At 45.4% G+C, this 26,484-nt stretch overlaps 1 protein-coding gene across 9 annotated transcripts in view; it reads left to right on the plus strand.

Annotated features, from left to right (window-relative positions):
* itpr1b (inositol 1,4,5-trisphosphate receptor, type 1b) overlaps window positions 1–26,484 on the plus strand; it is a 127,986-nt gene that overhangs the window by 85,714 nt on the left and 15,788 nt on the right. For 5 of the 9 annotated variants that reach the window (XM_042088141.1, XM_042088142.1, XM_042088143.1 and 2 more), the window contains 12 exons: window positions 2–282; window positions 1,968–2,168; window positions 3,205–3,315; window positions 3,659–3,754; window positions 6,397–6,531; window positions 7,970–8,077; window positions 8,829–9,060; window positions 12,137–12,259; window positions 20,372–20,547; window positions 23,597–23,761; window positions 24,619–24,808; window positions 25,124–25,216. In XM_042088141.1, coding sequence (XP_041944075.1) covers window positions 2–282; window positions 1,968–2,168; window positions 3,205–3,315; window positions 3,659–3,754; window positions 6,397–6,531; window positions 7,970–8,077; window positions 8,829–9,060; window positions 12,137–12,259; window positions 20,372–20,547; window positions 23,597–23,761; window positions 24,619–24,808; window positions 25,124–25,216 — 1,911 coding nt within the window. The remainder of the gene's footprint in view (window position 1; window positions 283–1,967; window positions 2,169–3,204; window positions 3,316–3,658; window positions 3,755–6,396; window positions 6,532–7,969; window positions 8,078–8,828; window positions 9,061–12,136; window positions 12,260–20,371; window positions 20,548–23,596; window positions 23,762–24,618; window positions 24,809–25,123; window positions 25,217–26,484) is intronic. The other 4 variants (XM_042088140.1, XM_042088144.1, XM_042088146.1 and 1 more) reach the window with 1 other exon arrangement.

Genomic DNA, 26,484 nt, shown 5'->3' on the forward strand with positions numbered 1-26,484 from the left:
GTGAAGGAAGTGGCCGCTGCTGTGGTGACAGAGGAGGTGCGGGAGCAGCTACTAGAGGCCTCGACCGTCACCAAGAAGGCCATCACGGCGTACCGGCGTGAGGTGGACGCCGAGGAGCAGTTGAGCGGCGCCGAGGGTCAGGTGGCGGCCGCCGGGGCCACGGGCACCGCCAACGACAAGAGCGCGGCGGACGAGGGCGAGATGAGCGTCATCATCACCATCATGCAGCCCATCCTGCGCCTCATGCAGCTGCTGTGTGAGAACCACAACCGCGAGCTGCAGGTGAGCTGTCTGAGCAGGGTGCATGTACACACATACCACACACACACACACACACACCTACACACACACACACACACATACACACACACCTATACACAAACAAGCGCAAACACATACAATAGTCACGTCTGTTCCCACACACACACACACACACACACACACATATGCACACACACATACTGTAGTCACGTGTTCTTTTCACCTTACACACACATACAAAATTTGTGAGAGTGAAGAGTTCAGATGCAAAACCCTCTAAATCCGTCTGACCACATTTCTTTTAAATGAGCATTTAAAATCCGGTTCCTATAGGTTTTTGCATAGAAATCGATATTTCAGACCAGGAAGAGAGTGTTATTTGGTGTGTTTTGAAGTTAAATTATTTGATTAACGTATACTATGTGAGGAGAGCATTCACTCACCATCTTTATCTCATTTTTGACGTAGGTGGCATTTAGAGGCTTTTGCATCTGAACCCTTCAAATACAGTAGACACATGCACACACACACACACACAGAGAGAGAAGGAGGGGGGGAGGGAGAGTGTGTGAGGGCTGGGAGGTTCATGTTCCAGTATGTCCCCCTTGTTCTAGTGTATTTCCACCTCCGGACCTGTGCTCAAATGAAACCAGATGTTTTTCCCAACTTCCAGAGAATGGAGGGGGGGTGGGGGGGGTGGATAAACTTAATCACTGTGGGACGTGCAAGCCTTTCCCTGCTGCACTGTACGCCAAGCCCCGCACTAACCCCCCCCCCCCCCAACCCACACACATCACCAGCCAGAACCACCTCCACCATCACCGCTGCTGTTCCAGCCGTCAGTAGAGCTGGCCGTTGCAGGCCGAGCCTCGCCGCTCTCTCAAGGCCAAGGGGTCAGGCAGAGGCCGATTCCACTCGGCTCGGCTCACCGCGGGTCGGGTCGGGCCGAGGGAGGGAGGGCTGCTCGGCTAGCCGGCGACTCGCGTCTCGTTTATCTTGTTTGTGTGCCTCGCTGGCTTTCATGCTCAGCCAGGGATGGAGCACGCTAATCATGCCTTAATCCTATTGAGATGGGGAAATGGCGTGGAGGGGGAAAAAAGAGGCCTTGACTTGCTGCCACGTAAATCCCTCCTGGCCACCTCCATGCCTCAGGCACTGCACCGTACTGCACCACGGGAGTTGGGGATTCTTCAACTCCCATTCCCACTTTGTTTTCTAATTAAGTTTTTGGGCCGTTTGACTGTTTCCATCTTGCATAGTCATACAGTCAATTGTTTTGGTAGTTTCAGTCTTTTTTTTTAATTAGAGAGAGGGAGAGAGAGAGAGAGAGAGCTATTTTGTTAACTTGCACAATTCCGTGCAGTAGCTTTTGTTTTACTGTACTGTACACACTGAAATGAGTCCCCTCGTTGCGTAGCCGTTGGTGGAGCTCTCTGGAAAGTTGTTACGGCATCCAGCAGGAACTCACGTTTCCTGTGAACCCCCTGTTTTTGTGGGCCAGCGTGCAGCCCGCCCCTCCCCTGCTTTGATTTCCTGCCGACGGGCTTTTCCACCAGGCGGGCTGCCTTTTGTGTTTTCTTGTCTCCAAGCCCGACATTGCTCTCTCTCCCTCCACCCCCCCCCCCCTTTTCTTTCCCCGCTCACTTTCTCTCTCTCTTTGTCTGTCTCTCTCTCTTTCTCTCTCTCTGTCTGTCTGTCTGTTCCAGAACTTCCTGCGCTGTCAGAACAACAAGAACAACTACAACCTGGTGTGCGAGACGCTGCAGTTCCTGGACTGTATCTGTGGCAGCACCACCGGGGGCCTGGGCCTGTTGGGCCTCTACATCAATGAGAAGAACGTGGCCCTCATCAACCAGACCGTCGAGAGCCTCACCGAGTACTGCCAGGGGCCCTGCCACGAGAACCAGGTGGGGAACCGGGTTTGCTAGAACCACCACTCCATAAATCTCTCACTCATGCACTCCTCCTGCAGTCCCTGCATCACCCCTGACCTCTATACACACACACACACACACACACACACACACACACACACACACACACACACACACACACACACACACACACACACACACACTTACAGGGGATTGCAGACATCCCTTTACACATAGACAAGTGCACTTACTGCGCCTCTCCCATTGATGTTAATAATGGACGTGTCTAATCCAAATAACTTTTCTTTTTGATCTGTTCAGGCCGCCATGTTAATATCATGAGTGCATTACCCTTAATCACATCGGCTTGATCTAATTTTCATAATTGGATTGGAAGAAGCTGGAAGGAAATGCCTTTTCTTGAAAAAAAAAAGCCCAAATTTCCCTAGGGCGCAGGTTCTAACTTCTAACCCTAATCGCCTCTCCTCCCCAGGCATGACTCACGAGCTGGCCTATTTCCATCTCTTCATCGGTGCTCTTTGGCTTTTTAATTTTTTGCCACTTTTGATTAACGGCTCCTTTTGTTTGCCGCGGAGCGGAACGCACCTTTGTGAGGTGTGCTGACTCACGTGATGGGAGGGGTCCGGCACTCTCGCTCCCATTCGAGGTCCTTTTCATGGCACATGCCAAGGCTGCGGAGCGCCAAGCGGCTCAGAGGGCCGCCACACCTACCCCTGCACACGTCCTCATTTAGAGCGCAGTTTGCTCTGTCATGCCCTGGCTGACATATTGCCACTGAATGTACTCGCTCACCAGATAAAAGGCAGACAGGAATTGAATGTGGTTTCCATTCAAGTGACATTGTGCAAACGCTGCAGAGTCTTATATGCTCTGATGAACTGAGGCTGTGTTGAGTGTGCAAAGGTGACTTGCATGTGCTGGTTTGGTTGTGCTGCATAGCTAGATCTCCTTTTGCCAATGCATTTGGTTTATTGCAGTGTGGTGTAGAAGTGCTTCTGCGTTCACAACTCTTATCTAATTTGTTTGTCTGTTTGTTTGTTTGTTTAAGAACTGCATCGCCACTCATGAGTGCAATGGAATCGACATCATCATTGCCCTGATACTCAACGACATTAACCCCCTGGGCAAGAAGAGGATGGACCTGGTGTTGGAGTTGAAGGTGAGCCTAGCCAGCCCCCCCCCCTTACACTTACTTACTCCCCCCCCCCCCCCCCAGCATGTGCAGCCGCATTCACTAACCCTGGGACTTCCTGTTTCCTGTGTGGGGTTTTTTTTTTCTTTCTTAATTCAACGTTTGTCAGTGGGCTACAAAATAACACACGAATTAGCACATCGGTGTGGCTGTTATGTTGTGTTTGGTGAGGAGGGTATGGTACAGCCCCACCCTCCTTCCTCATCAAACTTGTGAACTTGTGAAAGCCACCAAGCTCAAAAAAAAGCCACCTAGCTCCTAACCTCAGGCTGAGCTGGGTCTGACGTTCCTCTGTGTCGTCTTGGGTCAGAACAACGCCTCCAAGCTGCTGCTGGCCATCATGGAGAGTCGCCACGACAGCGAGAACGCCGAGCGGATCCTCTACAACATGCGGCCCAAGGAGCTGGTGAGTGACCGCTATCTATACACACACAGTACACACACAGACACATCGCAATATTCTCACAGTCAGACACCCTCACTCTCTCTCACATACACACGTGTTGCCTGGCTACTGCCCACCAGACCCCAGCCATGCTCTGCATAACAGCTTAGTCAGGTCGGGAGTCACTTTCATCAAGGACATGTGATGGGTGATGACTTGGAATGTCTGCTGGGTTTATTATGCAATAGACAAACCACACACCCACACCCACACACATACACGAACACACACACTCACACACACACTTTTCTCTCCTTTGCCTTCCATTACAGTATCTAGAGCAGTGTTTCCCAAGCTGAGAGACCATCTTGATCTTGATGCCATTTTTTATTTGTCAAGGAATACTACACTCGCGTGCAACTAACAAGTCAATCACACAACACAACACAACACTGCATTCAGCATAGCTGCATTCAGACAAAAACTGTACAAATGCCTAAAAAAGGATGCCTGACCATGAACCTGTAACACCTCCTTTTAAGCAAGAAAAGGACAAACAGGGAAACAGACAGACTAGGCTACAATAATACTTGAGCTATGAGTTCATGCTTAGCTTCCTGAAATGATGCACCACAATACCAGAGTATTATGGCAGCATGGTGCAATAAACAGCAACAAACTGATTATGTTGTGGCTTTTGTATGCTTGATGTAATGGCGGTGTGTCATGAGATGTTTCGTAGTGAAACTCCGATCTAGGCAGTTTGTTCCAGCACACAGTTAGTTAATTAGGATGGGCAGGACTGATGGATGACCCTTGAGTGACATACTGTACATTCAACTGTAGTCATGCTATCCTCTGTCATAGCCAAGATAAGTCAGTGCTCTTGAAACAACATCAATGGACTTGACCCTTTGTACAGAATGTTAATACCATGCTACATGTTTGGATGACACAGCGCATAAATAATCCTGTCAGACACACCTCTGGCTGTGCACATCTACAGTATGCACACAGAGTCCTCCCCCATGAACATGCATACACTGGCTCATACTTACACACACACTCTCTCTCTCTCTCTCTCTCTCTCTCTCTCTCTCTCTCTCTCTCTCTCTCTCTCTCTCTTTCTCTCTCTTTCTCTCTCTCTCTCTCTGTCACACACACGCACATACACAATATCAAAGCAGGCCCCATGCACAAAGTGTTGTGTGAGAAAATCCTGCATTATAAGACAGCATTTGGTGGCAGGAACGCATCAAGGATGCCTTCTAAGACACCTTCTTTTGGTTAAATTTTGAAGGCATGTTGCATGCATCCTCAGTTATTTTGGGACCTCCAACACACACCTACCTCATGCCCTAAATGATGTATGATCCATACACACATATGGGTCAATGACATGACATGCAGATTCTGTGTCCGAGACCATTACCTTGGTTTAAAATAAATGTAAATGTTTCATAACAATCATCATTTTATTCTATAAAACCTGTATAATTTAAACATATCTTCTGTTTATCATAAAAAATATATAGCTTACTGTATATTTTATGTTTTGTTATCTCAAACTCTCAAAATGACAGGTGGCGCAACCGTCCGAGCAAATTAACAATATGTGAAAAGTAGTTTATATTATAGAATTTAAAAGGGAAGGAAATCAAAAATAAATATGGGGGCATAATTTTATGGTACAGACCTTTCAAATAAAAGTTTACTAGTTTAATAGCTCTGAAATGACAGGGTGGTGCAACCGCAATCATAGAACGTTTATTTTGAATTGAAGAGGGAAAAGAGTAAACAAGATATTGTCTCATTAAGAGAGATAAGTGAGATAAAAAATATAGCTGCTTTCTCTTCATAGTTAGACTTATACAGTTTTCATGTCAGGTGGTACAACCAATGTTAAACTAAGAAAAAGTTATTTTAATATAAAGCTGTTTAGTGCATTGGAATCATTATAATGAATGGATGTACTTGATAAAAAGTTTATATAGGTGTCCAAGATGCCTGTATAATTTCAAATTAGTAGCAAAAGTCAGGTGACGCAACCGTATCATCAGGTGGTGCAACCAGGTAAAATGCTAATTTAAGAAATAGTAGATTAAAGTTCATTGTTAAAAAAATGTGTTGTACCTAATTATTCTATTAAACAATATACTTTTTTTAATTTGTAAAGTATTTATTCACATTTTAAATTAGACGTTGGAAAACCAAAATACCCGTCTACAATAAAGTATTCATAAGTTACTTTTAATACCAAGGTCAACTACAAAATGATAATGTGTTAAGCACTGTAGACACTCTCCGGTATACTTAACAAAAATAAAAAAACAAGTGTGGGCTTTTTTTAAGAAACTTTTGGTTGTGCCACCTGACATTTTTTGCAAATTGCAAATACAGTCTAAAAATGTATTAATTGTAAATAAATTTGTATAAAATTGTAAATGCATTTTGTCCATTTTTAAAAATTATTTTGAAAACACATTTTTAAAAGCCTTATTTTGTCAATGACCTATATGCACATAAACATGAACACACACACTTGCATTCTCACACCCTATCTTGCACCATCAGATGATTGTGATAAAGAAGGCTTGATGGTGTAAAGATACACACACACACACACACACACACACACACTCACCCCTCTCTTGTACCATCAGGTGGAGGTGATCAAGAAGGCCTACATGCAGGGGGAGATTGAAGTGGAGCACACTGAGGAGGGAGAGGAGGGGGAGGAAGAACACGCTGCCTCTCCTCGCAACGTCGGCCACAACATCTACATCCTCGCCCATCAGGTACTCTCTGTGTGTGTGTGTGTGTGTGTGTACCATATTCAACTGACCTCATAATGAAAGATATTATAAACAGGTAAATGTGTCATAGCTTAATGCTTGCAGCACATGTTCACTGTGTGACAGCCTGGGGGAATATTATATCACAGGGGTCAGGAACTTCTCTCTCTCTCTTTCTCTCTCTCTCTCTCTCCTCTTCCTCTCCCCTGTTCATCGCTCTCTTGCGGCTCCTGTTATGTGTGTTTTCAGCTCCTTTCCATCTGTAGCTGGGCCAGCGGTGTCAGCAGAGCCCAGTGCTTACATAAGCTCTGCCTCAGAGAGGAGGCCTCATGCCTGCTGGCCCCAGGGCTGAGAGCAGTCTGCTTCCTGCCACTGGGAACACTCACTCACACACACACACACACACACAGACGCAAGCACATACACACACACACACACAGACGCAAGCACATACACACACACACACACACACAGACACAGACACATACACACATGCACACACACACATACACATACATATACACACAGAAATGCACAACCCTCTGTAGCCACACCCAGCCCCTGGCCCAATAACACACAGACACACACACACACACACATGCAGTACACAGACAGGCACATCCCAATGCTCTCATATTCATATACTCACACACACACACACACTTACACTCATGCACAGACAGACACTCCCATACACACACCCTAATGTTCGCATTCACAGCAGTGCACTCACACGGGTGAGGAGCTTGTGGTGGGAGAGCCTGCATTCCAATGTGTGTTGGAAAGTACCGTCTATGTACAGTAAAGCCCAGGATTATGGCAGCTCCCAGAACCAACCCCCCCATGCCACAAATACATACACACACACACACACACACACACACACACACACACACACACACACACACACACACACACACACACGCGCGCGCGCACACACACACTGGTCAGGTCACGGGACACAGGGAACCCGTCATGTCCGCTGGACCCAGCCCTTGCCCTTGTCCTGAGTGCGCTGATGCCTATCTGCACTGGGGTCATGGTGTTCCCACTCTCCCAGCCACCTCCAGCCAACGGCGTCCACTCACCAGCACTTTAAAGTCACTGACCTGTTTATTCATGTGAGGCTCAGCTTCGTGGGAAGACGGGGCGGGCGGCTAAGCCACTCGACTGCAGGTATTGTTGGTGTTTGGGAGTCTCCTGAGGCCTGACTCTCCACGCAACGGTGTGGCATTTCTCAGAAGCCGGTCGAATTGCCTTTGGCCCCATTCATGTGCCACTGCCAGAGCGTGCGGTGTGCACAATGCGAGTGTGTGCTATGTATGAATCAAGACCATTGTTTTTACTCTTCCCTAACAATCTTTCCCCTTCTCTTTGTGTCTCTCTATCTCTCCTTCTCGCTATCTCTCTCTGTCGCTCTCGTCCCTCAAACTGTGCCCAGCTCGCCAGACATAACAAAGAGCTGCAGGCCATGCTGAAGCCGGGAGGCACCTATGGAGAGGGCGACGAGGCCTTGGAGTTCTATGCCAAGCACACAGCTCAGATTGAGGTCAGTGCTGTTTGTTAACACTCCGCTGCCGGAAAGGAAGGCCTACTCGGCAGTAAAAAAAAACATGTCGCTGTTTTGTTACGAAACGGTTTGAATTTTGACGTGTGGGATGATTTTTGTTTTGTTCCCCTTTGCCCGCCCCAATCAGTTAAGTTTGCAATGTATAGTAGCTCCAGTATGAGTTGTGTGGGCCTTGTTTATGTTTCCACACAGAGCATGTGAGGGATATGTTCACTCTCCAGCTCGCCAGTGATGGCCGCTTCTCTGCCCTCTCTGCTCATAGTTTTTAAATGTAAATGGAGTGATTTTGCATGCTCTCGTTTGCATGTGTGGTGTGAGACTGCATTGTCTTGAGCTAATTCAGGGCTGGAATAGCACACAGACACACACACACACACATGTAGGTGAGATGGTCAAGAAAATGCCCAATGGCTGTACTGATATATGATGCACAAACACACACACACACACACACACACACACACACACACACACACACACACACACACACACACACACACCTATTATGTCCACTACTGACACATACTATATGGCCTGTAGAGTCATACTAAGAGTCAGTGTAGCTCTGTTAGCTTATCATTGCTCTCAGTGCAGAGGCTCATTAGGGTATACTCCAGTCAGTCTGTGAAACAGACAAGAGCCCTCCCCCGGGGGGGTCAAGAGAGGAGTCCAGCTCCACCACGTAGGCAACCACATCATCCCCCGTGACCGGCCCTCTGGTTGTGTCCAGATTGTGCGTCTGGACCGCACCATGGAGCAGATAGTCTTCCCCGTGCCAAACATCTGTGAGTTCCTCACACAAGAGTCCAAGCTGCGCGTCTACTACACCACGGAGCGTGACGAGCAGGGCAGCAAAATCAACGACTTCTTCCTGCGCGCTGAGGACCTCTTCAACGAGATGAACTGGCAGAAGAAGCTGCGAGGTACTCAAGAGGCTACTGGTAACGCAAACACGGTTCCCTGTGCGTTTTCTCTTCTCCCTTTCTTCCTCTTCTAGTAACTGCTTTACAGTCCCTGTCCCTACCCTCACCCTCCAGGCCCAACCAGTTAGGGTCTCCTACCCCCCTCCACCCTTCACACACACACACACACACACACACACACACACACACACACACACACACACACACACACACCCCCCAGACACTTACACCTGATGGGCTATCAGCTCAGCCTGTTCCTGGAGCAAGGGGAGGGAGAGGGTCTGTAAACATGATAAGTTATTGAGTCATAAGCTATCAAAGAAGACCATATATTAATCTATTAGTATTTAAGTTACCATAAATAGTTATCTGAACTCAGTTTGGTATATTAAGTCTGTATAGTATACTAAATATGTTTTAAACTTTGTGAAGTAGAACAATAAAGTATAATGTTTGTTGGTAAGATGATAATGCAAGTTTAAGCATTGCAAAATGTTGAGAGAGCCAGGTAAGCCATGTAGATTCTAAACCACTAACCACAAGTGAGCACAAGCACAATTACCCCTTTTATTTACAGGATGTCACACTTCTACTGAAGAGAGCAGAGTATACTGCTGATAGCCCTTTGCCCCCACACACAGACACATTTGACCCTTGCACAGTAAAATCTGCTTTCAAAGTACAATAGACAACAGTAAACACACACATATTCACACTGTTAACAGAGATAAATAGAGAGAGAGAGAGATCGAGACAGACAGAAAGTAGCAGGAATTTACAGGAACATGAATAAATTAGATTGGTAGCAGAAGGTAGCAGAGAGACATATATAGATGATCGTGCAGTCCACTTGGAGAATAATGAAGACAAATATGGCTCTTCTCCTTCTACCACTAATGGGATTGGGGATGAGTGAGAGTCACCCAGGGGCAAACCACATCAGCATCCACCCAGCCTGTCTACACCCTCGCCCCAGACCCAGACCTAGTCCTCTTCCTTCTGCCTATACCAGTGGGGATTACCCTAGAGAGGAGCCAATCAACAGGGCTCCTGACTTAAAGAGAGAGATGAAGAGAGAGTGAGAGACGGGAGAAGTTAAATAGTCTAATTGGATCTGAGATGACTGAAAGAGATTCAGGACAAATGGCGGATGAGAGAGTGAAGAGAGCACATAGAGAGAGAAAGAGAGAGGGGGAGAGAGAACAAAAAGAGAGTGAAGTTGAAAGCACAGTTTCCCAGAAAGGAAGAGAGGTGAACCACTGGCACGAGATGAGAAATTTGGTTTCAGAGTGATCGTGATTACACAAAAACAGGAGTAATAGGCTGAAAGAGAAAATGACTGATGCCAAATACGCAAGCACAGACCTTTGTTTGAGGCAAGAATGAAATCAAAAATTACTTTATTCCATTTCACTATTAACTTTTTAGGTGTTCCTATCTTGTTCTGACCCTGGGCAAGTATGTTGCCACATCTGTGAACTATAAATGCTGTCATCTGATGGGACCCATTTGCATCATTAGTTACATGAATTTGAAGCTTGTTCTCCTTTCTGGGAAGTCTGGGAGGAGGTGGGATAGATGTGGGGGTTCCTGATTGGCCAATGGGTTGAGTGTCATCCGTCACGTTGTTTGTGTGACTCCTCAGATCTGAATGAAACGGTGAGCAACCAACGATCACGTTCCACTTGACGCAGAAAGAAAAAAAAAAAAAACAAAGCAAAAGAAACTCTGCAGCCACACTAGTGGCTTCTGCCTTCTGCCTCTGAAAAAAGTCCCCTTCCCCAGTTCCTCTTTTTGTGATAAAAAGAAACTTGCCTTCAAAATAGCAGCTAGACCCTAAAAACCAGACCCCTCACCTGTCTCCCTGTGCACTGGGGTGGGTGGTGGTGATGGTTTGTGAGGGCGGGATGGGGTGGGGGTGGGGGAGGTTTGGTGGTCATTGTTTGGGAGGGTGGGGTGGGGGGAGGGTATTGTTGGAAACAGCTCATACTCATCTCACATGAGTGTCATGAGTAACCAAACTTGTTAGTATCCTTTTAGGTAGGAGGGAAATAAACAAAAGGTCTTTCTAAAATGCATGTTGACCAGTAGCATTCGGCATGTGACGTTTCTGCTTTGTTTTTGAACAAGTGAATCATGGTATTTGTTACAATGGGTCTTGTAGTAATAACCACTATGCTCCTGTTGACCCTGGAGTAACATTAGTTTTGTAAGACAACGTAAGGCCATCAACATCCTTCCTATTTTGTTCAACACATAAATTACCTTGAAAAAGGAAGTGTGCTACAGTAATATAACTGTCCTTGTCCTCAGACACAAAGAGAACCAATTGTGAAAAATTGGACCAGTAAATTTGTGATAATCAAAAAAATATTACTCTCTAAATGGAGCCTTTTTAAGCAGAATGACTTTTGGGGGGTTTCCTCGTCATATACCAGAGGGCAGAAAAACAAAGCATGAACTGTACTGCAATAGCCACAGGGCGATTCACAAAAACATGTGCCACCATGCTTTGGTGACATCCAAATGCTAGAGCTGTGTTGAACAATTGGTCAGTCATTACAGTTTCTGAAACTTCACTTAAACATTAGAAACAATTTGACCCCTACTTGCCAAGCTTATACTGAAATAATAGTAGAATGGCACTTGGTGTTAATACAAGAGCATGTTGGCAGGTGTTTTGAGTCAGCCATACCAGATTTTGTTTGAACCAATCCCAAGTGACCTTTTTGCCTGATAGACATGTGCATGCCCTCTATTTCTTTAGCACATCTTGAGATGCAGATGGTCCATTATGAGTGTGTGTGTGTGTGTGTGTTTGTGTGTGTGTGTCCCTTTTTTGTTGAATGTCGTGAGTGTGTGTGTGTGTGTGTGTGTGTGTGTGTGTGTGTGTGTGTGTGTGTGTGTGTGTGATTTTGTTTGAACCAATCCCAAGTGTGTGTGTGTGTGTGTGTCCCTTTTTTGTTGAACGTGTAATTCTCACTGTTTACACTGTTGCACGTCCCTTGGAACTGTGTGTGGTTCCGGGTATGTGTGAATGAGTTGTGGTGAGAAGAAGAAGTGATTTGTTTGGCGCCGCTGTGCTGTGCGCCTCCCTCCTCTCCCCCCCCTGCAGCCCAGCCCATCCTCTACTGGTGCTCCAGGAACATGTCCTTCTGGAGCAGCATCTCCTTCAACCTGGCCGTGCTCATGAACCTGCTGGTGGCCTTCTTCTATCCCATTGAGGGAATTCGTGGAGGTGAGGTGACCTATAGAAAGAATCGTCTGTGTGTGTATGTGTGTATAGTGTGTGTGGTGTGTGTGTCTGTGTGTGTGTTCTGACATTTTGTTAAGGGTGTGATGGTGGATCGGCTTTGTAAGTGGCTGACTCCTGAACACTGGTATAACTCTCACTCGGGATTAAAGCATCTGGTAAATACTCCACTTTAAGTTGACTTCAAGTGCACTAAATGGCACCTCTCCTCTAACCTATCTTGCATACTTATCTACTCCCACATAAGATCTGAACCTTACCACCTGACCACTATCCCACTGAACCTGACCGCTTCCCTCAAAGCCCAACCTTTACCAGTTTGTAAAATTGGGATTAAACCCCTGTCTCACCAAAAACATTTAGCCAAATGTAAGCTTCAAGTCCAGCTCTTCCTCAACTCATTTTCTTCTCAACCTTTACATAGCAAAGCATAGCTAGACATATATGAATGGAATAATGAACAGAATAAAAGGTGAATATGGATGGAAAATCAAATGGGATAATAGTAGTATTTTAATATAATTGTGTTAAACGGAATATCATTTTAATATCTATTAAAATGAACATACATTTTCACGTTACATAACATAAGCTTTGAACATGAACTTCTCACTGCTGCCAAGCATGGTTGCTCCTCACACATGAGATATAGCCTACAGTATATGACCTGATTCCAATGTTGAACTCCTGTTTCTAATTTGAACGTTTCCAAGATAATATATCACAGGGGTCTCCAACCTTTTTGGGAATGAGGGCTACCTGAAGACCCGAAATCATATGGAGGGCTACTCATTTGAAACAAACATACCCTCACCCCTTTTTTGCGAGGGTAGTCCTCCTAAATAATAGGCCTATGTGATTTTTACTTTTAATATTGTGTAGGCCTATAAGTCTTTATATATTAAGCAACTGTATTTTCAACTTTAATATCAATAGCCTATGCAACACTACCAACATTTTTGTTCAGTTTGTTCATTTCAAAGTTTGCATGGGGAATCTAATCCAATTTTTTTTGTAACAAAAAAACAATATTTTTGTGCAATTAATAATTTGGGTTACAATTTGTACCCAATTTATACCCACCCACCATTATGAATTCAGGGGTTGTTTAAGTCCTGATTTCAGTGGACAATTCGGTTTTAACATTTCAATAGTAATCGCCCATACCACCCTAACATATGAAAACTCCTTTTAAAGTTATTGCATACCTGAAATCTCTCCATGATCTGACAAAAAAGGTCATGCACAGTCCTGCTCAGTCATGCATGCCACAAAATTTTCAGCGCTTATACGGCAGTAGCCTACGGAGGAGAAAAGGCCTGTGAGCAAAAGCAATTGTTTTTCAGTCCTTGAACAATAATGCAAGAACCGTATTTGACGAACATGGAATGGCCACAGAACTTTTGCAAAGATATGTTTCCATTGGCTACACCAGACGAGCAAGTTTTTTCCCCCTTTACTGTCTGTGCATGCGAGCAGCGTGTATGCGCTCCGCTTCCGTTGTTGTTTAAAGATTGAATGGGAAACGGATTTGGAGCCAAAGGCTAAAATGTAACGCAGCTACAATTTGTAAGGTATCACCAATATTAATTTAGTGTTACAGATCTATGGCTACATACATTCTTAAAATGGTTCTGGTCTAGACTTAAATATCTATTGAAAACTTCACAATGGAGCGTGTTTTTAGAGCGTGATCTGCAGGTGACCTGTTGGCTATTTTTAGAAGGTGCGCTGGGGACGCCTCATAGCCATCCCACGGGCTACCTGGTGCCCGCGGGCACCGTGTTGGAGACCACTGATATATCATATACCATATGGGTGAATAACCCATAATAAACTTAATAGCTTTGTGTCATTGTGACCTTTGTTTCTATCTCAAATTGAGATTCTCAAACCATAACTGTCATAAACTTACATAACATAACATGCTTTTGCTAGAACACCTTGTGGGGAGGGTAGGCCTAGCCCACACATTTAAATTCTGTCTCTCAGCCAAGTTGTAAAAAGGCAAGCCCTATTATCAACAATCTGCCTAACTGAGCTCTTTAGTCAAATATGTTCCTCGTGAAGCCACATTACTCATATGGCCTGTAGAGTGCCTTATGTCTATGACAGGCAAGGTGTAGTAACATGTAAACTAGGTCACCACGCATTCCCATAAAAAGAAAATTCCTTCCTTGTATATTTTGGTCCGGCGCTCGCACTGGAGTCGCCCCTTAACCAAGGTTACACCCAGTCAGTGTTCGGCTCTCACATGGACGGTCCAATTCAGTTTTATGGGAAGGTTTATGTCGAAGCCTCTCCCATGGTGTATGTGAGAGAACCGCCTGGCCACACTTTAGTCACATGAGAGCCACATAGTTCAGAAGACCGGAGGCCTCAATGTCCATATTCAGCAAACTTTGTGTCCAGATGCAAGAAGACAGATTCAAAACAGCTGACCAACATATATATGTGCAGACAAGCCATCAGTCCCGCATACTGTTATTGTGTCTACAGTCGAAGGTGACATGAGCCATGTTGATGTTCACTGCATACCTATAACAGAACTCGTATGGAGTGATATATGATTATATAACCATAGCCATCCCTTAGCAATTTGTTTTGGTCTTTCTTGTGAAATATGGAGTGGTTACATCCATACAGGAAACTGTCTTGGTAGCCCTTTGTTAGTGGGTAGCCTTAAATTTGATCTGCATGGTCCTCCTTTGACTAATGCCATACCGGATGTGTCCCACAAAGACCCTGTGACCCAGTTATCAATACGTTGACCCTAACTCAGCCTTGGATTAAGCTTCGCTTAAGACGTCACCGGTACTGCTGTCATCTCTATCTATGAGATCCCATTCTACTCAGTCCTGCTAATTGAAGGTGTGTGTGTGTGTGTGTGTGTGTGTGTGTGTGTGTGTGTGTGTGTGAGAGAGAGAGAGAGAGAGAGGATTGATGAATGGACGGGGGATGGATGTCTCCCTGCAGACAGCTCCTAGGGCCAGTGGGCTCCTGCGGGAAATGGGATGCCTAGCACAATGACTCAGCCATCCATGAAAATGGTGACCCACATAAACTCAACCCCTGGGTCAAGTTCCCCCCTCCCTCACAAGTAACTGTTACTTCACCAACTTGTATAACTGAACAGGATCCTTATCAGGGCAGTTGTCCAACCATGACCCATATTTTCCCTTTAACTATCAAGAAAGCATCCTTATTGTCTAATCTCTAACTGCTCTATTTCTTCCTTCGCATGCATGGGTGTGTTTTTTAAGCCATGTGTAGCCTCATCACTCACAAGGTTGTATGGCAGCACAATATATAATTAAGGTTTATGCTTACCCATTTTGGGGTACTTAAAGGAGCATTTTACAGTTGGGAAGATGAACGTGTATTTACATTAAGTCATTTATGTATTAGAAATGTGGAGTCATTATTGACGTCGGTGCCTTCTTGACCGAGAAAAAGCCAAAAATGTATTTTTGGTTCATGCGGATTAAAGTCAACAACTCCCAGAATTCCCTGCCTTTCACTGCTCTTTGCTGCCCTACCGAGCAACGCTCCCAAGGAAGTAGCCAATGTAGTCTCCAGCCTCTGGCAAAAAAAAAAAAATGCAAAAAATGTTTTGCATCATCAGAGGTTTTTTCCAGACAAAAAATACAGATATTGCTCGTCTCAGAGGGACATGAGGGAGGGAAGAACGGTCATTTAAAAATACTACCAGGTTTCTACTGATACAAAACAACAAACTACAGTAGGGTCGATTTGAGGAAATTTAATGGATTTATTTTTTGGATTTATGTATATATTTTTTCTTTTTCAGACAAACTGAAATATTTTTCCCTTTATAATTATAAAGAAAGTGTAAGGAAAGATCTGGCTGAATGTGATGCATGTTTGTATAGTAAATACGCATCATGTTCAGCAGGATCAGTGCAGGAAGTCTAACTTGCCCACTGATTTGAAGCTGCCGGAATACCAAGGAAGGTATTACACTGACTTCATAAACAGTCCCTTACAATACTTCAGTTTGTCTGTAGAGAACCTCTCCACACTACCACCGAAGTGTACGGCTATTTTGAACCTTATCAGCGGTTTGAAAATAGTGATTTATTTTGACGTGGCTGCATGGCTGCTGCTACAAGCTATAAGCCACTTTGTTCTTAATGCAAACTAAACAACGTTCTATCTCAAAACTTCTCCAGTTAACATAATTTTGCTCCCAAGCGAAAGTTTGAACTTGTTATCATCCATAAATAGACTCTAGGTTGTGTTTACACCAAACCATTCCTTTAAACGGACACCAGGCAAGCCTGATGCTTTTTCTCTACGAAGCTCCCCCTAGCGTCTGTACGTGTCGATACGTGTGCGAGCCCTCGCTCAGTCTGAAGCTCTTTTCCTTTTCTTTGCATCTTCCATCAAGGGTTTTCGCTGCTTCTTCACCGGCTCTGCCATTATACACACGTTCAATCGCTAGCGTTTCGTTAGCCTGCCTCTGTGCTGGGGATGCAGGATGTAAACTGATCCTGCTTCTTGCGATGTCTGAGAAGGTCGGCGGGTCGGATACACCGAACTTGCAAGCGGGATATTCTTCCTACAGGCAGTAGGGACAGGCGACTTACGAAGATGATTAATTAACACGAAAACGTTGTCTGGTGTCCCTTTAAAATAATTATATACCGGTACTTTGATGTAGAGAAGTTGCCCCCAAAGTTTATGCTATATGCTATTCAGCATATTCTGGTCTTACTCTAAACTGCACCGATTGATGTCATTTTGGTCCCAAATGGTCATTTGCACTCGTTATCATCAAAAAACAACCCCTGTTAATGTTAGACTGGAGTTTCCCTTTAAGGTCATTGCCCTGTAATCCCATGGTGTGGGGAAATTGTAAATGTAATTGCTAATTTATGTACCTTCTACACTGACAGCATCTTCTCTTATAAAGCCAAAGCACACAGTTCCCCTAAAGAGGGACTCCTCTTCCCCAAGAGCCAACCATTGTGGGGTTTTTTCCAAGGCCACAGAGCCTTCTATTGTCCCTGTGAGTGAAGTTGCGGAGACAGTGGCCCAACACTGTGCCTGGCATAACCTTTTGATTGTTCTGGCTGGGGTCAAGCTGCGGCTGGCCCCTTTGTCTTAGACTTCCTCCGAGGAGAACAAGGAGGCTGTAGGTGGCCCAGTTGTGGCCCAGACGCCTGGTGTGGTCCACAACTCACAGCCCACAACTCAATGACCCCCTCACGCTCCACGCTCCACACTCTGGGCTATGCAGTCCAATAGTTCAACCCAGGACACATGCTATCTATTTTGATTTTTGTGTGTGCGTGTGCGTGCGTGCGCGTGCGTGCGTGTGTGTGTGTGTGTGTGGGGTGGTATTTATCTTTGATTTCTGTCCAGCAGCAAAATCTCCTTGGAAATCTCCGAATCTGTCGGTGTCAAAATGAATGCTAATGTGATGAGGTCACCGACGACATTCATTATTTGGTAGTTAATGTGTAAGCCTATTGCTTGTATAAGGTGGAGGGAACCCAATGGTTTTCTCATTTCCATACCGGTTTATCACCCCTGTAAACACAACTGTGTGAATGGAATTCCGGAGGACGCCAATCAAGAACTTTCTCGAAGGAGATATTATGTAACATCATAAAAAGAGTCATTTGATCATGATGTTCTTAAACAGATGTTTTTAAAAACATCTGTTTAAGTATAGAAGATTTTTTCTTACGTGGAGCAGTTGCCACTAGTTTTCATGAGCAGTTTTTAACAGTTTTAATCGCATATGATACAGGCCAGTGGAGTTTTAAAATCATCATCCAATTGAGGGAGGAGAGGAGTCATCAGAACGTTTTTGTTCTTTTCTGAACTTTCTGTTGGTTTTGAATGTTTCGTGCACCCACGTCCAGCGTGCCATTCACACAGTTTGTGTCTCACGGTCTTTACTGTCGTCTCGTGTGCAGTTACTGGGTTCGCGCCGTTGAGTCGGCCGACTCGGGAAGTGGAAAAACAGGACCGTCATTGGCGAGCTTGTGTGCGAGTGTGCCTGGCCCGCAGCAGTGCAGCACAGCCTCCCAGGGGTGTGTCTGAGAGCAGGCCGGTCAGGCCGCATTCTGAATGGCTCACTGTCTTCCCCCCTCCCCCTCTCCCCTCAGCTCCGTCGGAATGCGACCATGGAAATAAGATAAGAGCGCTGAAAGTGGGTCAGTGTGTGTTGCCGGTCCACTCCACACTGTGGGGGAAAGCATGGGATTTCTGTCATAGCTGCAGACTCACTTTCCCCTCGGCTGTGTTCGAGATAAGGGACACAAGGTTTTTGGCATGTGCCGTCTTCGGTCATTGAAAACCAGAAAGCTTGTCTGGAGCAAAGTCGGGCTGAGGACAGTTGAAATAATGTGTTTTGTTATACATACAGCAAGTTACAAGTGAAGCCTGAGCCCCCATGTGTCTTTTATGGGCCAGGGCAGGGACTCTTGCTAAGAGCTTGTTGAAGGGAGAGAGGGAGATGGGGGAAGGACAGGAGAGCGTCTGTTTGGGGGAACTCGTGCCCTGCCATGACCTGTGGGAGCTGTTGTGGCGGGAGAACTGCGGCGGTCACCATGGGACTCGCGCGCCCTGGAAAGGCACAGGCCAAGTTGAGTGGAACTAGAGTGAACTGCATAAACAGAGCCAGAGTGACACCCCCACCCCACCCCCTCAGCGTGTCGTCCGCAAGGCGGCCAGTTGGACCAGAACACCAGAGCCCCAGGCCCTGGGCGAGCGCGGAGCGGAGCGTGCTCACTGCTCACGGACCAGCTCTCATGAATCTTTCAGGAGGCCGCTGTATTTTTAGCCTGCTGGGTTATGTAACAGCCACCTGTCATGTGATCTCTGCATGGGGAGAGAGGGGGGGAAGGGGAGGAGGGAGAGAGAGAGAGAGAGAGTGAGAGAGAGAGAGGGAGGGAGGGAGGGGCAGCTCAAATGTTGCCTGCGTGCCTCTGCGAAGATCCTGTAAATCCGACTGACCTCATTTTTCGCCCTGTTTGCGCTTACGTTCATATAAACACACCCACTCATCTCGCGCAAACACTCACTTACACACTAACACTCACACACACACAGTAGAGATCTTCGATACGATAGATGCATACGCTCTGATTTCAGTCACACAAATAGATGCCCCCTCACATAATCAGGCCATTGAGCTGGTTCCTGTTCGGCCCCCTGAGAGGGTACAGTAGGATTTAAGTGTAGATTAAACCGATACCGGGCGGGCTTACGGGAGAATCTCTATGAGCCCCAAACATAGTCAGCGGTGTCACACTTTTTTTTGTCTTATGTAACCACCTTCTGTGTGTGTGTCTGTGTGTCTGTGTGTGTGTGTGTGTGTGTGTGTGTGTCTGTGTGTGTGTGTGTGTGTGTGTCTGTCTGTCTGTGTCTGTGTGTCTGTGTGTGTGTCTGTGTGTGTGTGTGTGTGTGTTTGGCCTTTTCCTTTCCAACTCAGACTCTTATCTGCTGGGTAAGAACGTGCCCTAACATGTTTTAACAGGTGAAAGTCACTCACTCACTCACTCACACTTACAAACACAAACGCGCGCACACACACACACATACATACACCCTCACCCACTCTTTGCTATTAGTGATGATGATGTAAGTGTTTCACATTTTATGCTGAATGAACAGGGTGGTAACTGTTTTGGCTAGTTCCTGTGATACAGTATATATTAGAAATTCTCTTTCTCTCCTCACACCTTAAAAATAGGCTTCATAACATGCCAACTCAAGCATGTAGTATTAATCTCTTGCTGGTGCATGCAACTTATTGTTTTGGCGCAAGACACTGTTAATTGTGAACATTAACATTGGCTTTGCATTCTATACTTAAAATACCAATTGATTTGGCTCATAGGCAACTTGATTGCAGTTCTGAGGTGTTAAAAGGCTTGAGGCAGTTTGAGCACTCATACTCAAACTTACAAACATTCCATCTTTCTCTCTCCCATCCTCTCTCTCTCTCTCTTCCCTTTTTCTGTCCCTCCTTCTCTCAATTTCTCTCTATCTTTTCCTTTCTTTTTTTTCTCTTTCTCTCTCTCCCTCCCTCCCTCCCTCTTTCCTTCTTTCTCTCTCCAGGTACACTGGAGCCTCACCTGTCGGGGCTGCTGTGGCTGGCCATGCTGGTGTCGCTGGCGATCGTCATCGTGCTGCCGCAGCCCCACGGGATCCGGGCGCTCATCGCGTCCACCATCCTGCGCCTCATCTTCTCCGTGGGCCTGGAGCCCACCCTTTTCCTGCTCGGGGCCTTCAATGTGAGTGAGCCTGAGGGACGGAGGACAAAGACAGCCTGTGTGTGTGTGTGTGTGTGTCTGTCTGTCTGTGTGTCTGCGGTAGGTGCGTGTGTGTGTGTCTGTCTGTCTGTGTCCGGTGAGTGTGTGCGTGCATGTGTGTGTGTGTCTGTGTGCGGTGAGTGAGTTTGTGCGTGCATGCGTGAGCATGTTTGTGTGTGTCTGTCTGTCTGTGTGTCTGCGGTGAGTGTGTGCGTGCATGTGTGTGTGTTTGTGTGTGTGTGTGTGTGTGTACAAGTGTGAGTGGCCCAGTGTCCCCGCGTTACCTCCTGGGTCTTCTCCCCAAGAGTGTGGTCCTTGAGGTCAAGTGTGGAGTGCGTCACTGTGGGATACCACGGCCCAGTGACACTCCCGTGTCACAGTGAGCCGCCAACCGAGACGACCTATCTCCACGAGTTGTAAAACTCATTTTCTCTTCCCTGTTTGAATTTATTGCACACCGTCTGATGAAGGAACAGTACCTCTTTTTGAATGTGTTAAACTTTATTGGCTGCTTTCCTGTATACAGATTTAAGCCTAGTCTTAGACTAAAAGAGAACTTCGGTGAAAAGTTCCCACTGACATTAAAGGTGCTCTAAGCGATGCCACGCATTTTTTAGGCTAAAACATTTTATGTTACTTACTGCAAACATCACCTAACCATCCGCTAGCTGTCGGTGTCCTGAATACACTGTAAAAGCCCAGGCTCCAAAAACGGCAACAAAAACAACCTGGGAGAACCTAGCCCATAACAAACTGTTCCAGCAAATCACAGATGACATGCGCGTTTAGGAGAGTTTCAATTGCACGGGAGGGAGGGGGAGGAAGTAGCGAGCTAGCTCTCTGTTTCGTTTGAATGTCAACAGAAGTGACGTTACCCAGCATCGCTTAGAGCACCATTAAAGGAGCGATTTGTAGGATTGTTACCGCACGTTCTGTAGGCCAAAATCAAAACACTGGTGAACGTTTTCAAGACCTAGACGCGAGCCTCTTCTGGGTTGCCAGATGTAATGCAGACTTAACGTTAGTTGACCTGCAGCTGCTTAAACGATTCTTCAACCATGACCCAGCTACACATTACAGAAACAGTGAAAACAAAAAATACCTCTCTAACCAACGTAACATATTTAGCTGAAGTTAGTGATGCAGATGAAGTTTAGCCTAGGCTACCTATCGTGGAGAATTATGGCCAGCTCTGCGTAAGAATTTATATTCTTCGTTTAAGGAAGACGTCGCCATCTCAGGAAGCTCAGGAAGCTCCTCCTCCCACTTAATTGGTTACTTGTTTTAATTTTGGAAATTTGCCTGCCTCTCGTAGGCTAGCCTAGTCGTTCATGACTACAACTGACAGCTGTTGACAGTTGGCCTTTGCTAATTTGGCAACCCAAATGGGGGGACGTGCCAGCTCATTATTAATACGCTATTCTAGAATTAATCATTCAAAACATGCACGAAAATTCCAAGAGATTCCGCCCCATAACTCATTTTTTTCACTGGTTTTACGGGTTATAGTAATGTTGTCAAATAAGCCATTAGTTCAATTCATCGTGTTTCCTTGTCTCTGATGACATATGGTAATAATTTTTGGAATGGTTACCATTTATTTTCCATTATTTCCTACATACTGGTCCTTTAAGCAAAGCTAAAATCAGCACAAGTTTTTGTTTTTTTTCTTCAGCTTTGTTTTGTATTAGGAACGTGTCAGAACATATAGACGCAAGCCATACTTTGCATATATAGTCAACAGAAGCCTTACTCAATGAAATTGGTTGTAACTTGTTTGATTTCATCTCAATTGTGTATGAATCAGATGGACAAATCTATAATAGTGAATATAATCACAGTTCAGTTTCACATATCATCACAAAACATGCAAAAAACATTAGATGCTCCTTAATATACAATGTTTTATTCTGTTTTCATCTGCCTTTTTAATTTGAAAGCACTTGAGGTAATATACGTGTTTTACCTACATTAGGTTTAATTGGTTAACAGCTTGAATGTTCTTTTGCATATATTGTGTTACTGTATGTTTTTACTGCCATACACCATGGCCTGTTCTATAACAATCATCGAAAGTTTATACAAAGATAATTTAGGTCTGTGAAAGCTGTTATTTAATGACCTAAAAGGTCCAGAAGATGTATAGGTTTATTGCAAGTTTGTAAACATGACAGGTGATCCAATGAAGTGGTTGTATTCCAGTAATCTCAGACATTAAACTAGGCCATCTGCTCCTGTTGCCAACTGCCCTGTTTAGTTACGATGTTCTATAGAGGTAGTATGAGGTTCCATAGAGGTAGTAATAGCTATCATGCACAGTATATGATCAAATAGTGAGGTAGGAAATTAACAGACTATAATCAATGAATTAACTGATTTTTCTAGAAAAAAAAGCTGAATAACTATCAGCAGTCATTGAAGAAATTTTCATTATTTTATTTTACTTTATTTACTTTGCTTTACTTATATTACTGCCTCCTTATTGGCTTTTATTTTTTTACATAGTCAAGTGACAGTACATTTGCAGTACTAAACATTGAGGAAACTGACAGTGTCTATCTGAAACCACAATACATGAATTTTTAATGCCGTCTTCCTTAAAGTCCTTAAAAAGCAAAACATCACACCTTGTTGTGACAAGCCCCTACTTATCACAAGACTAAAGTCAGCTGGTCAATTGTATGTGTGTCTTTGTGTTTGGGGGTTAGGGTGTCAGTAGTCCTAAGCCAGCCCTACAGCATAACTAGCTGATTTGGCTAATATGGTCAACTGGGTCCAGGTTGTCAAAACATATATTCGTCTAAGGAAGCGTTAAATGATTTTCATTGAGTTATCAGTCCAAGTTGTGTAATTGGCCATTTAAATTCCAAATATCTCATAACTAAGAACAGATATTAGACATGGGTGTTCTCAAATGAGTTGCTTGTCAATGCATGTCACATTTTGGACTATTCCGCTGTAGCCCTGGCTCCAGTCTGCCTGACATTTCACCCAGGCCGTCTCTGCTGCTCTTCCCCCTACTCCCATGCAGGTGGGCAATAAGGTCATCTTCCTGATTAGTTTCGCGGGGAACCGGGGCACGTTCACGCGCGGCTACAAGGCCATGATCATGGATGTGGAGTTCCTCTACCACGTCCTCTACCTAATCATCTGCAGCCTCGGCGTCTTCGTCCACGTCTTTTTCTACAGCCTGCTGGTGAGGAGACACTTCTTTTTTCACCTTTTTGTGTGTGTGTGTGTGTGTGTGTGTGTGTGTGTGTGTGTGTGTGTGTGTGTGTGTTTACACTGGACGGTGGTGTTGTGACACTTCATTTCCCTCAGGATTAATAAAGTATGTTTTTATCTCATCTTATTTTTATCTCCTCTTATTTCACGTCGTCTCCAACCACCCACCTCAAAACTTGAATTTCCCCTTGGGGATCAATAAAGTATCTATCTATCTATCTATCTATCTATCTATCTATCTATCTATCTATCTATTTATCTATCTATCTAAAACCCTGTGTTCTCCGTGTCGTGACGCTCACCCTCGGTTGGCACACTCAATATGCACACTCAATATAAACACAAACCGCATCCTGTTGTAAAGTTTTGAAGTTCTTAAGTACTCCCTTCCTACACATTCATACATACATGTACACACTCACGCGCGCACACACATGCTGCAGAATACACTGTTGAAGTTCTTAAGTACTCCCTTCCTACACATTCATACATACACGTACACACACACACACACACACGCACACTGCGGAACAGTAGCCTCAACTTGTGGTTTTATTCTCGGGGTAGCCCCCTTTTGTTCCCTTCATCTTCCTTTTGCAGGGGCCTTTGACTTTGGTGTGTGTGTCCGTACAGTATATGTGTGTCCGTGTGTGTGTGTGTGTCCGTACAGTACAGTTTATGTGTGTCCGTATGTGTGTGTGTGTGTGTGTGTGTCCGTATATGTGTGTCCGTGTGTGTGTGTGCGACCGAGAGAAAACGAGAGTTGTGTTAGTGCACTTATTAGCTATGAGGCAGTGTACTCACTGTATACATATTATATGTTTGTAGCTCTTTGACCTGGTGTACCGAGAGGAGACGCTGCTGAACGTGATCAAGAGCGTGACGCGTAACGGCCGCTCCATCGTGCTGACCGCCGTGCTGGCCCTCATCCTGGTCTACCTCTTCTCCATTGTGGGCTACATCTTCTTCAAGGACGACTTCATCCTGTCCGTGGACAGGATACCCAACAAAACACTAGGTGTGTGTCGTCGTCGTGTCAACACCCCCCCCCACAAACACACACATACACACACACACACCCCAGGGCATGCCCAGCTGCCAACAAGCGTGCAGAATTGTCCTAAAATCCGCGGTGATGGTGCAGTGTGGTGCTCACGTGGACCTCCTGGGGAGTTTTTGTTGCAGGTGTTCAGCCAGCGTGTGGTTGGCCTGTCCCCCATTTTGTGTTTCTATTCTCAGGTGTGAGCAGAGGATGCAGGTGTGTCTCCCTCTGCCTCGCTACGCGCTAGTTTCTCTCTCTCTTTCTCACTCTGTCTCTTCATCCCTCCTTCAGAGAGCGGCGCCAGCATGGTCGGGGACTTCCTCTCTGGCACAGCATGTCGGAAGGACACTGGGGAGAACTGCTCTACAGAGGCTGTGGTAGATGGTGGGTTGCTCTGTGTTTGTGTGTGTGTGTGCGTGTGTGCGTGTGTGCGTGTGTGCGTGCGTGTGTGTGTTTATATTTAAGTGTGTTTGTGTAGGAAGTTGTATTTATCTCTGCAGTATGAGTATGTACATTGCCTTTTGTGTACATTGACGTTTGTGAAAATGCTATCTGTGCTGTGTGTGTGTGTGTGTGTGTGTGTGTGTGTGTGTGTGTGTGTGTGTGTGTGGTGTGTGTGTGTTTGTTTGTATACACTTATGGTGCAGTTTGTGTATGTATTATCATCTTTAATATTATTTCGTCTTTAATATTTGTGTCCTTGCACCACTTTTCTCCATAAATAAATGGTTAACGTGTGTGTGTGTTTGTGTGGGCGAGTGTTAGAGACTAAAGAGAGTCTTGCACGTGAAACGGAAGTTCAGGGAGTTTTACACATGGAATGTAAGTTCAGTGAGTTTCACATGTGGAATGCAAGTTCACCGAGTTTTATATGTGGAATGTAAGTTAATTTGGGGGCATGTATTTTAGTGTGTCAGTGAGTTCATGAGCAAGTGGTCACATGCTCATACATATGTTAGCCTCAATGTGTGTGTGTGTGTGTGAGTGTGTGAGTGCAGCCATAGGTTGAAGCCCATGGGGGCAATGAGGACAATGGGGGCAGTATGTCCACCATAAGAGGTCTCAGCTGAGCTATTAGAGGGTGCATGCGGCAGGCCTCAGTCAGGGGTGGGCAGGCAGGTCGTTAGATCCATCCACTCAACATCAACCCTTGACTATTGGGTGGGGATGTGTTTGGTGTTGTCTGGACCATTGAAAAGAGCCCTGGGGGGGGGGGACTCTGCTAATGTGATCTGAGAGGCTGCTCATGCATCCTGAGTCCACCCCAAAAATCAGCAGCAGCACCCACACCACGTGTTACTAGCGAGCTCTTACTTGACCCTGCCCCCGGCGGCCCGTGGGTCCTGACCCTTCCCCCTCAGTCTATGTGAGCATCCCATGACCCTGCGTCCCCCGCTCACATGTTCCCTCGGCCAGAGCTCACTCACCCTCAGGAAGCTTCAGAACTTTTAGACCAATAGCATCTTTTGTCATCATCATCAACAACAACAACAACAATATATTACATTTATATAGCGCTTTTCTTATCTTTAAACTCAGCCGACAGTCACTCACACTCAGGGGGCATGCAGAGGCTTCAGAACACAGAACTAGCATCTTTCAGAACTAGCATCTTTAGTCAACAACAACATATTACATTTATATAGCGCTTT

The sequence above is a fragment of the Alosa sapidissima genome, chromosome 4 (assembly GCF_018492685.1).
Source record: "Alosa sapidissima isolate fAloSap1 chromosome 4, fAloSap1.pri, whole genome shotgun sequence".
Lineage (NCBI taxonomy): Eukaryota > Metazoa > Chordata > Actinopteri > Clupeiformes > Clupeidae > Alosa > Alosa sapidissima.